This window comes from Corvus cornix, chromosome 4, assembly GCF_000738735.6.
Source record: "Corvus cornix cornix isolate S_Up_H32 chromosome 4, ASM73873v5, whole genome shotgun sequence".
Lineage (NCBI taxonomy): Eukaryota > Metazoa > Chordata > Aves > Passeriformes > Corvidae > Corvus > Corvus cornix.
The window spans coordinates 45,662,389-45,674,430 of record NC_046334.1 but is presented as its reverse complement, the minus strand read 5'-3'; the positions used below and the strand labels follow the sequence as shown (position 1 = coordinate 45,674,430).

General features: G+C 41.1%; 1 protein-coding gene across 2 annotated transcripts in view; it reads left to right on the top strand.

Moving 5' to 3' along the window:
* Window positions 1–10,208, top strand: part of KIT (KIT proto-oncogene, receptor tyrosine kinase) — a 55,793-nt gene extending 45,585 nt beyond the window's left edge. For both annotated transcript variants that reach the window (XM_039551148.1, XM_039551147.1), the window contains 5 exons: window positions 2,076–2,198; window positions 5,787–5,898; window positions 5,992–6,091; window positions 6,729–6,834; window positions 7,950–10,208. In XM_039551148.1, coding sequence (XP_039407082.1) covers window positions 2,076–2,198; window positions 5,787–5,898; window positions 5,992–6,091; window positions 6,729–6,834; window positions 7,950–8,075 — 567 coding nt within the window. In that variant the 3' untranslated portion in view covers window positions 8,076–10,208. The remainder of the gene's footprint in view (window positions 1–2,075; window positions 2,199–5,786; window positions 5,899–5,991; window positions 6,092–6,728; window positions 6,835–7,949) is intronic.
* Window positions 10,209–12,042: the final 1,834 nt, after the last annotated feature.

Genomic DNA, 12,042 nt, shown 5'->3' with positions numbered 1-12,042 from the left:
AAGCAAACTTAGGCAATTTAAGGAAAGGAAGGCAGGCCTGGACTCCTGTGTTCCTGTTGGGAAATATGTCTTGAACTCTGCTGTGAGGAAAGTGCACATTAAAACTTGCTTTTGCACTTGTTTTTTTTTGTCCCACTGTTCTTTCTTCCAAACCAAACCATGAACTTCCTTTAGTTTATTTTTCATCTATCAACACATTCAAAACAGGCCTGATATGCAAACATATCATATTACAGACGATGCACAGGTTCACCATGCTCCTGCATCCTTCGCTGTTGAGGACATCCAGTGCTTATATTCTGTATTTCTTCTGTTTTCCTAAAGAGTAGCCCACAGATCCACTATGTATTATTCCTGGTGACTTTTTCTTTATAGTCTTTCCATTTTTACAGACACCGTGGCACTGAATAGCAAAGGCAGTAAAGAATATAACATCATCTCACCCTGAGGATGGGAAGTAATTCACAGTATTGCTTTGGCAGTGCCGAGTTAACATCTGCATCACAGAATTAACTTGCAGTGCACTAATATGTTACTGGTCCTCTTTAGTTGTTGTATACTTACATTCTTTTAGCTCCAGCATGTAAATTAGTTAATGCAGAGTGGGCTGATGGATAAGGTGCCTCAGATTGCCTCATCTTTGAGGCAGGAGGGTCCGTGAAGACCAGCACGCAGAGTGCCCAGCTGCTCTTCCGCAGCTTGCTTGTGTGTCAAGGCTGCGCAGGAATGGGGTCAGGAGCTTGTTCTGGGAGGGTAACTGCCTTAAGCACACGGTGCCTTAATCACAAGACAGAGCTTCATCCCTTGGACAAAGTCTCTATTCATTGCGAACTGCACTGGTTCTGGAGGGACAAGGCAGAGTCATACTGACTCTTGGCCATCGCTTTGCCTTACTGCTTCAGTGCTGTATGACAGCTTTACATATGCAAAGTGCAGAATGCGTTGTATAAGGAGGTGAATGAGAGCCCACCAAAACAGTGGAACTATTAAAAATAGTTCCTTGTGTAAGCATGCCGAAGGGACAGAGATTAAGTTACTTGTGCAATTTGCAGTTACTTTCTGACCTTGATTTTTGTAACTCATGATATTTTGATATTTTTTGGTTAGAAATGCCAAAAGTTTTGTATTTCAAGGAAAAAAGAAAAATTGAACTATCTTCAGTTATTTTTTAGACAGCTGTGGCCTGCGTGCTAAATACTATCAGTAAAGCTGAAGCTTAATACTCTCCAGGTGAAAAAAGAAGTCACTTTTTTAGAGAATCACCTTCATTCTCTAACAAACACACATGGCCTCCACAGTTTTATACAAAGAAACACAGCTGCTGGGGAGCTCAGGCACCCTTCTGGAACTGCAGTTCCCAACACATGCTGACTGCTCAAGTAAAAACTGGAATATAAAGTGGCTAGGTCACTGAATGCATGACTGTCTGTTGAAAGATACTGGCATGTGGGAATTTCCAGTATTTTAAAATATGTAAGTCTGCTTAAGTTCTCCTAGGTACTTAATAATTCAGCTTTTCCAGAGGAGTATTTCTGTAATGGGATTCAGTTTCTGCATTTGTGTGCTTTCAAGTTGTTACCATAATTTCCCCTGTTTTCAGATTTTCAGCACTTTTCTAGAAACAACAATAGTTATTTAATAGAATATTGGGATTATTTTGGAAACAAACCACCTCTGTTTGTCCTGTATTAGGAAACAAGCCAGTGACGATTTTGATAAAAAAGATCAGAAAAAAGTGCGTTAAATTTTAGCTGCAAAGTGAAACACTGCAAAATTCAATGACTGCGATTGGTCTTTTCTAAAATAAATGCATAGACAACCTTAATAATGTGGATGGATGTAATTATTGTGAAGATACTATGTCAGAATGTTTAATCATCTGAGTAAGCTTATTAGCACATGGCTTAATTGTGATTTACAGCTTGCCTTAAAATGCATAATACAGCAAATTACATAGCTAAATAAACATGTAACCAAACAATAGTTATCAATTATCAATTAGTTATGTTTATCATAATAGTTTTGTTTATCAATTAGTTTTATCAATTAGTTTTGTTTGTTTGTCTATTATTTAGTGCATTCACAGGGATCTGGCTGCAAGAAATATTCTTCTAACTCATGGTCGAATTACAAAAATCTGTGACTTTGGCCTGGCAAGAGATATAAGGAATGACTCAAATTATGTGGTCAAAGGAAATGTAAGTATGCATGATACTTTTTATATTTGTTTTAAGTTAAGGGAGTTCCTGTTGTCTTGACGTGCAAAGAAAAGGGTTTGTTTGTTCGATGGAAATCTGGATTTTCCATTTCTGGTATATATCCATGTTGGCTGGGAGGGGAGACTTCTGACACAGATGTGTGTGCTGACAAAATCCTTGGTATATGTTTGTTACACTGGAAAATATGTGCTCATATTTGAATGTATGGTAGTGGAAGAGGTGTTTTTGCTTCACCAATATAATGTCCAGTCTTCTTATTATACCTGAATGTACTCAAAGTTACTGCTCTGTAAGTAATTGCTAGTTTTGTCATGGAAATGCTCCGGTATCCTGGTCCTAAATTTTGGAATTATTTGGGAACTTTTTCCCTGGGCATTGCACTATTTGTCCATTATTGAAATAGTTTATCTTAAAAATATCTGAATAATCAGGGGTTTGCAGCTTATCCTTTTCTGTAAGGGATCACTCCAGACAATGAAAACTGAGTTCCAAAGTGTGAATTTACTGATTAGAGCATCAATGGGAGGCAAAACCACCTTGGTTTTCTCTGATTCCATGTAGAAATCCTAACCTTGTATGTGTAACAAACACAGCTTTAGCTTGCAGCTATAGTTCAAACCCTGTAACAGCGTTGGAACAAGACAATATATTTTGATGAGCAAAGTTAAAACTTCCCATGAAGAAGAGCACAAATCTCACGGGTACCTATTAAACCTCTGGAGGGGTACAAAGGCGCTTTGAAGTGATGCCGATCACCTTGGCAGCATTTGCAGTCCCCTTTGAAGTGCCAGTGTGGTAAAAAGAGCCCTCCTACAAAATAAAATTGAGCTTGTCTGTGGTTAAACTGGAGAAGTGTGTATGAAGTATAGGTTTTTTGCATCTCAAACTGATTTTATGCTGCCTGGCTTAGTGTTTTAAGCCTGTGTCAGATAGGTGCAGCCAGTTGGCTGCCTTCAGAGTACATATGCTTTCACTTGCACTGTTTTTCAAAGGAGAAGATCCATGTTCAGCAAGGCAGCCCTCGTCCCCAGTTCAGCTGAGGGCTCCATGATCTTAATGATCAGGGCCTGGTCATCACTTGGGGACTTGACAACACATGAACTAAAGCTTACCTGTCCTGGCTTTGGCAAGCTGATAAAGACAGAAAATCCCACACCTGAGCATTTCTCACCAGAGGGGTTTGCCACTCAGTTAACTTCAGTTAATCCATAGTACCTCAAGTATCTGACATATCTCTGCTGCTGTGCTGTCACCCAGCAGGCCTTGATGTCTCAGCTACCTACAGCATCCTTATTTTAGGCTGTGGGACTGACAGGTTTATTGGTTTTCTTCAAAACAATGTCACTACCAGCAACTGATTGCTTAGAAGTTGAGGTTAGGGAGCAATAGGAGCAGAAAATGGCTGCTGTGACAGAATACTGAGTAGCATTTAGTGTAACCAATCTACTTTCAGGCACACGGGCAGGTCAAGAGCTGCTTGATCATAAAGGCTTCTGGGAGTAGGAAGTTCAGACCAGCAGCTTAGGAGGGAAATGTGCAGCTGAGTTTTTTCTGGGCTGTCCTTTAAGTTTCCTGAGTTCGTAGAATCACAGAATCATAGAATGGTTTGGGTGGGAAGGAACCTTCTAAGATCATCTAGTCCAACCTCTCTGCCATGGGCAAGGACATCTTTCACTAGATCAGGGTGCTTAGAGTGCCATCCATCCTGACCTTGAACATCTCCAGTGTTGGAAATGTTGCCCAGATGAAGTATCCACCACCTCTCTGGGCTACCTGTTACAGTGTCTCACCATCCTCATCATAATTTTTTTTTCCTTATTTTTAATTTTAATCCATGCCCTTTCTGTTTAAAACCTCTGCTCCTTGTTCAGTCATCACAGGCCCCAGTAAAAGGTCCCTTTCCATCATTCTTATAAGTCCTCTTTACATTTTGAAAGGCCACAATGAGGTCTCCCTGGAACCTTCTCTTCTGACTGAACAACCCCAGCTTTCTCAAACTTTTTTCATATGAGATGTGTTCAAGCCCTCTGATCATTGAAAGAAAGAGGTCTGGTTTCTTCCAAAGCATGACAGATGTTTAGGACAGAGGCCTGACCTGCTACTACAGTCAGACAAGGAAAGGGCAAACCAGGGAGAGGAAGGTGGAAACAAATGCAAAGGCTTTCTGTGTCCTTTCTTCTGCTCCAGTTAGCATTCACGAGGGATGTGTCTATTCCCATACAAATTTATGCAAAATCACAGAATCATAGAATTGTTTAGGTGGTAAAGACATTGAGATCATTCCCTCCAGTCGCTAACCCAGCACTACCAAGTCCACTAAACCATGTCTCTAAGCCCCACATCTCCATGTCTTTTAAATATGTCCAGGGATGGTGATGCCATCACTTCCCCAGGCAGCCTGTTCCAATGCTTGACAACCCTTTTGGTGAAGAATTTTTCCTAATATCCAGTCCAAACCTCCCCTGGCACAATTCAAGGCCATTTTCTGTGGTCCTGGGAGAAGAGACAGATCCCCACCTTGCTACAGCCTCCTTTTGGGTGGTTGCTGAGAGCACTAAGGTCTCTGCCAGCCTCCTTTTCTTCAGGATAGACAACCCCAGCTCCCCTCAGCTGCTCCCTGTTGGGCTTTATGTTCCAGACTCTTCACTACCTTCATTGCCCTTCTCTGGAAACACTCCAGCACCTGAATGTCAGTGTTGTACTGAGAGGCCCAGAGCTGGACACAGGATCTGAGGTGCAGCCTCACCAGTGCCAAGCACAGGGGGACAATCACTGCCCTGGTCCTGCTGGCCACACTATTGCTCATACAGGCCAGGATGTCTTTGACCTTCTTGGCCACCTGGCACAGCTGGCTCATGTTCAGCTGCTGTCACCAACATTCCCAGGTCCTTTTCTGCTGGAGAGTTTTCCAGCCACTCTTCCCCCTGCCTGTTGCACTGCAGGGGGTTGATGTGACCCCTGTGCAGGATCCATCACTTGGCCTTGTTGAACCTCATACAACTGGCTTGGCTCATCAGTCCAGTTTGTCCAGATACCTCTGCAGAGCTTTCCTGCCCTCCAGCAGATCAACACTTCTGCCCAATATATATATATATAAAAATAGTTATTATTTCTATTTGAATTTAAATTTTTCTGCTGATAGACTGAGGAGCTAATGCAGGTGTATTGACTGTAGATTAAAGCCTTGAAGCATCTTGACTATGTGAATCTCATTTGTGTGCCTGTGCCAGCCAGTCCACCAAAGCTTACGTGCTTAAGGAACCATGCTTACTTACATTATTTTCTTCTGACATCCTGATATCCTTTATTAACTAGACAGAAAGAATCAAACAGCATCCAGAAAATCAGAGTGCAAGGAACTGTATTAGCTTGGTAGACCCACAGAAAGATGGATCACTAGTGATGCAGCACTTGGAGAGTCTAAAATGCTGAAAGTTTTCATTTTTGGTTGGATACTTGTACTTCTTGATTTTAAAAGTATTTGATGCACATCAAAACCAGAAAAAATATTTTAGCTTGTCAATTCTTATGTCCATTGTCTTAATTTATTCCCTCTTCCCTGGAAAGGCTCGTCTTCCTGTGAAGTGGATGGCACCTGAAAGTATTTTCAATTGCGTCTACACCTTTGAGAGTGATGTCTGGTCTTACGGGATATTGCTTTGGGAGCTCTTTTCCTTAGGTAAGCTCCTTCAAGATCTCTTCTTCATTTCTGTTTCATATTGGGGTTTACTGTAGATGCAGAAATCATGTTGCTCACCTGCTCTCTCAACAGGAAGCAGCCCCTATCCAGGGATACCTGTGGACTCCAAGTTCTATAAAATGATCAAAGAGGGATACAGGATGTTCAGCCCTGAGTGTGCACCACCTGAAATGTAAGTGAGCAACCAGCACCTCTAATCATCCAAACATCAGTAAAGACGTGAAGGAAGGGAAGCTTCTATTCTTGTACCAAGGCTCATTGCACTGCCCTGTTGTCATTTTTTAAAGTTCTTGTCGTGTTTTAAATAATTCATGTACTCTAACTAGCAGAATACATGCCTGTGTTTTTACAAGCAATGAAATACGCTCATGCCTTGTGCCATCTGATCACTCTGTCATGGCACCTGCTCTCTGTCAATAAATTATTGACAGATCACAGAACATAATTAAACATTTTTACTTCAGATAAAGAAGTCAGTGAGATGTATCACCAGACTGTACAGCATTTGCATTTGTGCTGTACTTCCTGACAGCAAGAGGACTGGCTACTGATCTTCTTTATGAGACATTCCTAACTCACTATTTTGTAAATGGATTGGCATTTAACAAGCTGTCAAAGAAAACGGTGTCCAAAGCCTCCCACTAGTATTGAGTTCTCTGTTGTCCCAAACAGAGGTGTTAGCAGCACCATTCCTGTTCTTCTAGTCATTTAAAGAAGATAGGACACTTTTGTTTTAAATAATAATGCAGGAGAGATAAGAGCTCTAAGGATTTCTTCATGAGCAGTACTTAGTTGTGGTATCTTTACAGGTATGACATAATGAAGAGTTGCTGGGATGCTGATCCTTTACAGAGACCCACATTTAAACAAATTGTACAGATGATAGAGCAGCAGCTTTCAGATAATGCCCCCCGGGTAAGTTATGGATTAAGTAGTTTCAAGCAAGAGGTTATACTGGAGCTGTGAGAAGCAAAGAGCCCAGGCACTTCATTTCTAGTATTATTTATGTAGCTTTGCAGCATCAGTCCAGGTAGTAGGAATGAAGTTTGGGCTATTCCATTAGACAGTAGCTATCTAAGCCCATACCCAAAATTCACTAGCTGGAGAAGATTCTTTGCATTATTGATGTTTCTCACTCACAATAGACCTGTCACAACAATTTTGATGTTACCAAGTGCAATGGTACTGCATATATTCATCTTATCCTAAACTATGAAAACTTCTGCTAATCTGGGAAACATCTCAGAAATAAAGTATAGTTACTTTTTTATTAGGAAGCTATTGGATGAAGGGGTGGAGCCTTTAGTGTGCTCTTCTGTATCTTCTCACTTGCTTCCTCTAATACCATTTAAATAACCTTGGAGGTATGTTGTGACAAATTGTATTTGCTGCTCTTTCAGTCACTCCATGGTGAAAGCTTATTCTGAGCAGGCAATTGGACAAAACAGTCCAAAAAAGAACTGGAGGCACATCCTAAACTTGAATTTTCTCTCTCCACAACTTTGTGTGTTACTAGGGTTTACAAAAGTACGTTTAAAACCTGGTTTAAAAATAAAGCTTCCTTTTACCTTCTGGATGCCTTGGGCAGAGAGTACATGGCTTCCTGACAATTTGGAAAAAGAGGAAACTGAAAGCTGCTGGTGTTCGATTGCATCCTGTAGCATATTTTTGGCAGGTGCAGGCATTACTAAAACAAAAGCAAGAATCTTAAGGAAGAAGTATTAGTGAGGTTTCTGGGGAGCTTTGTAATAACCTGAGCTATTTTATTTTTTGAGCTCAGCTGAAATTTGGCATGCAATTGGAAGTTACAATGTTTTTAGTAATTGAGATTGAGTTTCCTGATTCTTTAAAATTGCAGTTCAGCCCAAGACCTTTTGAAACTGTTTGATTTGCAAAGAAGCTCCTGAGCTGGAACCCTTCCACAGTAGTGTGTAGTACACAGTGGGGAAAAGCTAAGAAAGGAATGCTCTCCAAGAATGTGTGAAGGGAGCAGTCTGCAGGGTACTGACACCAGTCTTTGGCTTCTGCAGGTTTATGCCAACTTCTCAACCCCACCTTCCAGTCAAGGAAATGCTCCAGATCACTCAGTGAGGATTAACTCGGTGGGCAGCAGTGCTTCATCTACTCAGCCTCTCCTGGTACGCGAAGATATTTGAGTGGCATGTGAAGGAAGAAGAGATCAGATGTGTTAGCTGTTTGTATTGTGCAGGGGCTGAGAGAGGGACAACTTCAATAATTTCTCTTTCTTTTACTCACTACTACCACTGTGTAGCTGAAACATTGTTGTAATACTGTCCTTTACCATGCACTGTTACACATAAACCTAATCTGCTGAGCACGGTTACAGGCCTCATTGCAGTGTTAATTGAAGCTGTATATATTTCGCTATATTGTGTGTATTTGCAGTAGAGAGCCAGATGTGAAGGAAAAAAAAACAACCAACAAAAGAAATCCTAAGCCAGGGTGTGGAATTAGATGACTATAGATCAAACCAAATCTGCAGTGATTCTTCTCTGGATCTGTGCCTGGAATGCATACAGTCATTTTCTAGTTAATCTTGTTTTTCTGAATTTAAGAAATAAACAAATACTAAGTTAATAGTTTTGTAAACCCTTTCCACATCCAGCCAAGCCTGAGAAGCTTTCCCAGGCAGGTATCATAGGTTGGAGGCCAGTGAGGGTGGTGTATATACCTGGGAAAAAGAGGTGAAGGAACCAAGACCCTTCCAAAGTTGTTCTGTGCAACTGGAAATCCTCCTGGGAGCTCTGGGGTTTAAACCAGAAGAGAAGGGAGGAAGAGCATGGATTTTAATTTTTATTTCCCACCTGGGCTGTCACTCTTGCTGACCAGTTGCACGGTTTCTATGGATATATGCACTACTTCCCACCGGTGCATTCCCTGCCAGGATGAAGCTGCCCGTTGCTGGGTCTCACTCCACCATGGAGCCTGAACTGCTCCTGTCCCCCCCTGCCTTGGGTGCCCAAAGACTTTGACATTTGTTTTGCTAATAGCTACATCTAAAGGTGTTCACCAAAGATAGGTGGGCCCTGTCAAAGTGGTCAAAAAAGAGGAGGAAGGCTGCTTCCAGTAAATTGTGTGTCTGGAGAAGAGGCCGTTTAACGGGTCATCTTATCTAAGTGAGAGCAGAGGCAAGGAGTGCTCTCCTGGGGGCCCTTTCTTTATCTCGTCCTACCCAGGTGAATCCTTCCCACAGGCAGTCTTGGATAGTGCTAACAGGAAAGGGCTATTTTCCTCCACCCCAAGTTGTTTCTGTGATAGTCCAGAGATGATAATGAAGAAGAGTCTAACTGGGAAGTGCCAAATTTATAAATTGCATAAAAGAATCCTTTCAGTCTTCTTTGACAGACATGAAGCTTTAGGGTCAGCATCTTTTGAGCCCAGGGCTGTGCTTAAAAGTGTTTTCTAACCCCATTTCTTCTTACCAGGAACACTGCTGGTTCTTTTCTTCCTTTGTTTCTGATCCCTAGAAATAAGTAAAGGCATTGAGAGAAGCATTTCTCAGAGGCAGAGTACTACCTGAGTACCTATTTATTTACAATGCACTTAAGCACTCTGTAACTTTTACTTTACCAGGATTTTGGTTGAGTTTACATTCATATGTGTAACTAACTGCCCAAATACAAGGTAATTGTAAATATACACACTGGTAGTATATTTTGGGTTACATTGAATACTGCGCTCTTTCTATGACTGTGCATTTGGTTTATTGTTACAGGAGTATGTCTTTCAGAGTTAAATAAAAAATTAGCCATTTGCACTGAACTTACTTAGGCTGTTGCACCTTTCCAAAGCTAGCCATTTGTTTGGATGCACTCTTATGCCTACTAGTTGTTGAGCATTTTCAGTTTAATGCTATAAAAGCTCTCTTGTAACGTGTTGGCTTTCGGAGCAACTGTAGACAAACTAGTTGTTATAGATGTCTCGGTACTTTACAGACACTTAGCTGAAAGAGGTTTGGGTTTTTTCATTCTTGAAATTTATATTTTTATAATTTGGGGGGGTTTGAAACTTATTTTGCAATGGCTTGGTGTTTTGAATGGGTTTATGCATTGTTTTTGTAAATATGGAAATGTAGCAATAATGTCCTTTTGACTATTCTCAGTCCTTGAGTCTCAAAAATATTTTTATATATATATATATGCAAAAACTATATGTATAAATATGTAAGTGTTTGAAAGTTTATGAAACACTTACGGATATGTTGCTCAGTTGTAGAATTGCAGTTAGGAAAAGTTCAAATAAATCTGTAAATATGTATTCAAATGCTACCAATGTGTATTTTGTTAAGACAGAATATTTTCACGTAAGTGTTAATAAATTCTTGGGCTGAAGCAAAATCTCAGTGTCTGGCCACACACAGGTCAAGTTTGGCATTCTGAAACACTTTTGCAAATACATGCCAAAATTTTTTACTCTTTATTTGCTATGGAAGTTCTTTACCTGTGAATTTGTGGGACAAATACTTGAAAATTTTGATGCAGCTTTGTTGTGGAAGAAAATTGCAGTTAGAATATTGATTTTGTAGACTGTTGGTGCAGTCTACATGTCATGAATAGTATTTAAAACAAAGATATCTCGGTGTTGCTTAGGATATGGCTGTAGAGGCACTTGGAGCCCCTTAAAGGCTGCAGCAATGCTGAATATTCCCCCTTCCTTAAACAAGGGTACATGCTCTTGTCCCCTCTTGCAGGCTGGCACAAGAGCTCGTGCTGGGCTGGCCGAGTGCAGCACTGCTGGGAGGCAGCAGGAGACACCTGGGGCTGCTGCGGTGGGAGGGAGGTCATAAAGGGAAAGCTTCCCTTGCTGAGCAGATACTCTGTGTCTTGGTGGGAGACCCTCTGATTTAGTCACTCCAGGTTTGACATCTGTGGCTCCCCTGCTCACACTTGTTCCTGTGCTGCGTAAGAGTTTGCCTGGTTGGTACGTGGTTTAATAGTAGGTTTAGAGCCTATAAGCGTAAGTCTGTAGAATAACCCTACTAAAACCCCTACTAACTGACATGAGAGACAGACCTCAATTGTATTGATCCTTAAACATTTCTGTTCTTTCAGCAGACTGCCTTGAAAAGCTCCCCTCCTTCAGCTTCCTTTGTAAAACAGCTTCCTTTTTTTTTTTCTTTTTTTTTCTTACACATAGGTCTTCACTCTGCTTGTTAAAACTAATTAAGAAAATTATAACCTGGTTTTGTCAGAAGCCATGAGGTACAAGCTTTGTTACAATTGGCATTGTCATTTTTTTTAATAATGCTTCAGAAGATACCAAGATGGTATCTGATTTGGAACCATTTTTTTTCCTGTATTGTCCACCCCCACATTCAAGCAGAGTAGAGTTCATACTGAGGGATTCCTGGAGCTGAATTGTACAAATAATTTGTGAATTCTCATTTAGCATAGCCAAAGGTGCTATTTTATCTATTTATTTGGTTAGCACGTCATTAATTTTATTTTCCTGAAATGTTTCCTGTTCTGAAACACCCTAGGATATTGCATCTCTGCTTTCTGAAAAAAATCTCTCTCCTGTTTTCTTATTACAAGGCTCGCAGTGATTACCTCCTCCATTCTTGCTCATGGTCAAACAGCCCATTTCCCTCTGAATTACTTTATTGTGCCAGTTCTAAGCAATAGCTTACATGGAAAAGCACATATTGGCATTAATATGTGTTTTATCTGCCCTTCAAAGCATTACTGTACCCAGATATAAAGAGCAACCAGCACCATGTTACCAGCACGGACCATTGGGACCATGGACCCTCATGGACCAAGTGTCTGAAGGTAGGGTGCAGGAGAGGGGTTCAGGATCTTTACAGTGGTGCCCAGTTACAGGACCAGAGGCACTGGGCACAAATGGCAATGTGTGAGCTTCCCTCAACATCAGGAAACACCTTTTTTTACTGTAAGGGGGACTAAGCACTGGCACAGATTGTCCCAGAGGTTATGGGGGTCTCTGTGCTTGGAGATAATCAAAACCCATGTGAACATGGTCCTGGGCAATGGGCTTAAGCAGGGGAGTTGGGCCAGATGACCTGCCTTCCAACTTCAACCCTTCTGTGATTTTGCAATCAGCCAAGGGCACTTTGGAGAATCTGAGCTGTAAAATGCACTT